Source organism: Aplysia californica, unplaced genomic scaffold, assembly GCF_000002075.1.
Source record: "Aplysia californica isolate F4 #8 unplaced genomic scaffold, AplCal3.0 scaffold01274, whole genome shotgun sequence".
Lineage (NCBI taxonomy): Eukaryota > Metazoa > Mollusca > Gastropoda > Aplysiida > Aplysiidae > Aplysia > Aplysia californica.
This window is the reverse complement of record NW_004798544.1, coordinates 97,731-100,650: the sequence shown is the minus strand read 5'-3', so window position 1 is coordinate 100,650 and position 2,920 is coordinate 97,731. Positions and strand designations below refer to the sequence as shown.

Sequence of the window (2,920 nt, the reverse complement as noted above, 5' to 3'; positions counted from 1 at the left end):
TCCCTCTCTCTCTTCCCCCCCTCTCTCTCTCTCTCTCTCTCTCTCTCTCTCTATCTATCTATCTATCTATCCATCTATCTATCTCTGTCTAGGGAGGGGGGAATATTTTAAACAGTTCGCTACTTCAGAATTACAAAGTTCTATTTGACATTTTGGGCCCTTTTGGGTTTCTTAGACCATAAGATCAGAAATCAAATGTTCTATCTGCTCTATCAAAATCGTAGGAATATTCGAATCGTTTTCAAGATATTCAAAGAAATGCATTCGAAAATGCCTGACTTATTGTGAAACTCCAAATATTTTAGATCAAATTTCGCAAAAATTTAGTAGTGAACTGTTAGAACTTTGAAATTCTGATGTAGCGAGTTATTACAGCGTGCGGTAGAAAAGTATCTTTCATGATATTCAGTTTGTTGTATCATATTCGTTGAGGAAAGAATTGGAAACAGTAATTATAAAATAACATTCTTTTTTTTAGGAATAGTGACAATATCAGTGAGCCGCCATGGTGCCGTCATCGATCGTGTCCTCATTGTGCAACTCATCCACGTACCTGTGTGGGGCTGTACTGGCTCTAGTTAGCTACTATCTCTTCAAGAGACGCACCGGCTCCCCGTGGCAAGGTTGCGGTGTCAAGACGCCAGATGTTTCGTGGAGATACTTTATGAACCAAGATTTCAGGCGAGTTTATTCCAGTTGTCTTTCCTTGGGTTGTTTTTCTTTGTTTATTTGTTTATTTGTTTGTTTATTTTTTGTTGCTGATGCTGTAGTTGTTGTTTGGCACGTGTTCGACACTAAGGTCTATAATAATAATACTATAACCAATGTGTGTTGCAAGAGCGGTAAAACTCCTACTTAAGCAAGAAGATTTATTTAAAAAGAGGATCATGTGGGCGTTATCTCATCGCTATCTGGGCTATTGCTGCCGCTGGTATGGATATGTTGTTATAATTATATTGTAGTCCTCCATTGGATCGGGCGTCGCCGAGGTAGCACGATCTCCGTTGCATCCGCGCCGCTCCCGTAAGAAAAAAAATGAAGATTTCAAACTAGGTTTGCCAGGTAGTAGGGCATATAAACCGTCACCCTGGCAGAGCCACGCACAAGGGAAGGGGCAAGTGATGTTCTTGGTAATATCCCAGAGTCCATTCCCCTGGCACCGCCCATCATATTTCCAGACGTCCACGTTAGCAACCACAAGGTACATATTATCCCGATAGCTGTTCATCTCCCCGGCACGTTGGTCCACCTTGAAATTGAGGTTGTTTTTTTTCGAGGTAGTCTCCTCTAGATCCGCTGTCTTCTGTTCCTGAACCGTATGACATGGTTTAGGTAAACAGTGTCACCACTGGAAGGATGTGGCTTTTCGCTCACGTACAACTGTGTTGAGCAGTACAGAGGTTGGCAAGGTCAATAGTCTTATGTCTCGAAATGACCGCCACTTTCACCAGACGAATCTAGCTAGTCCCGGAGAGATGCAGGGGAGCAGCCAGTGTGCTCACCGCCCACAACCCTTAACATGTGCTGCCCGTGGGTTACTGTTCTCAACTCCGAAAAAAATTAATTATTATTGCACTTTTTTAATCTTTGGGATTGGTTGCCTAAACGTGTGCTTTACTTTATCAAAATTCAAATTTTAAATGTTGATTTTTTAAAAGCAGGAAAAGATCCATAAAAGGTTGTAAAAAATGGATCAGTTCTTCCTCTCTCCTGAAAAAAAGTGCTTTCTGGGCTTAAGATTTTGAACTGCTTGCCACCGAAATGCACGTATTGTGGATATTACGAGTATATTCATACCTTCATAAATCTGTGATGAATTTCTAACAGCTTCTTTTACTTTTACCTCTCGACTTTCTGTACAGGAAATCGTTTTCCACCTTGCTGAATCAGTATGGTGACACAGTCGGGGTCGTAACCGCCAAAGGGCCTTTGTTGGTGACCATCGACTTTGACCTGATGCGGGCAATCCTCGTCAAGGATTTCAACAACTTCGTTAGTCGAGGGGAAGGTTTGGTGTCTAAATCAGCCTTCGGGTCTTCTTTATTTTTTTCTGCGGACGATGCGTGGCGAAGAAAAAGACAAATCATGTCACCTACTTTTAGTTCGGGAAAGCTCAAGCGCATTTCAAAGAAAGTAATCGACTCTGCCGAAAGTCTGGCGGATTTCCTTGAAGAATGTGCAAAGGCTGGTCGTCTGGTTCCCTTGCGAGACACCTGCGGGGCTTACTCTTCTGAAATTATCGCAAAAACTGGGTTCGGCATTCAAGCAAAATTCATAGGTCTAGAGCATTCCCAATTCACCAAATACTGCAAAACACTCCTGAACATTCGCCTGGGCTGGCCGCGTACTGTTGTGCAACTCGTTAATTTGATACCCAACATGGGAGCTTTTTGTGCTAAAGTGCTTGGCATTCAACTTTTTGATTCTGTGAACATGGACGCCAATCGTTACTTCACCACGATTTTATCAGACACGATTTTAGAACGCAGACGACAACGCAGGACTGGAGTCACCCACGGAGATTTCTTGGACCTGATATTGGAGGCCAACGACGCAGCTTCTGCAGGTCGTCTGCAACAAGAAGAGGAGAATCGGGAAGTGACGGCGTCTGAACTTGCCAGTGGTCCCGTGAGAGGCCTGAGTGACGAGGAGGTATACGCCGAGTCCATCCTCGTCATTTTCGCCGGCTTTGAGACCACGGCCTCGACATTACAGTGGGCTTTGTACGAGCTGGCTCAGAATCCAGACATACAGGTAGGTAAAACAACCATGCTCGCTTTGTTATTATAAGTTGTTAACGGTTTGTTGTTTTGTTTGTTTTGTTTAGTTATTCGGGATTTTTGGGGCTTGGGGGTGGGGGGGGGTGGTTGTGGTGGGTTTTTTCTCTCTGTTTTGTTTTGTTTTTTTGGGGTTTTTTGCG

General features: G+C 43.5%; 1 protein-coding gene across 1 annotated transcript in view; it reads left to right on the top strand.

Moving 5' to 3' along the window:
• Positions 1 to 1,435: 1,435 nt before the first annotated feature.
• Positions 1,436 to 2,920, top strand: part of LOC101856857 (cytochrome P450 3A11) — a 3,673-nt gene continuing 2,188 nt past the window's right edge. The window contains exon 1 of the mRNA XM_005112444.2: positions 1,436 to 2,754. Within this exon, the coding sequence (XP_005112501.2) occupies positions 1,957 to 2,754 (798 nt within the window). The 5' untranslated portion in view covers positions 1,436 to 1,956. The remainder of the gene's footprint in view (positions 2,755 to 2,920) is intronic.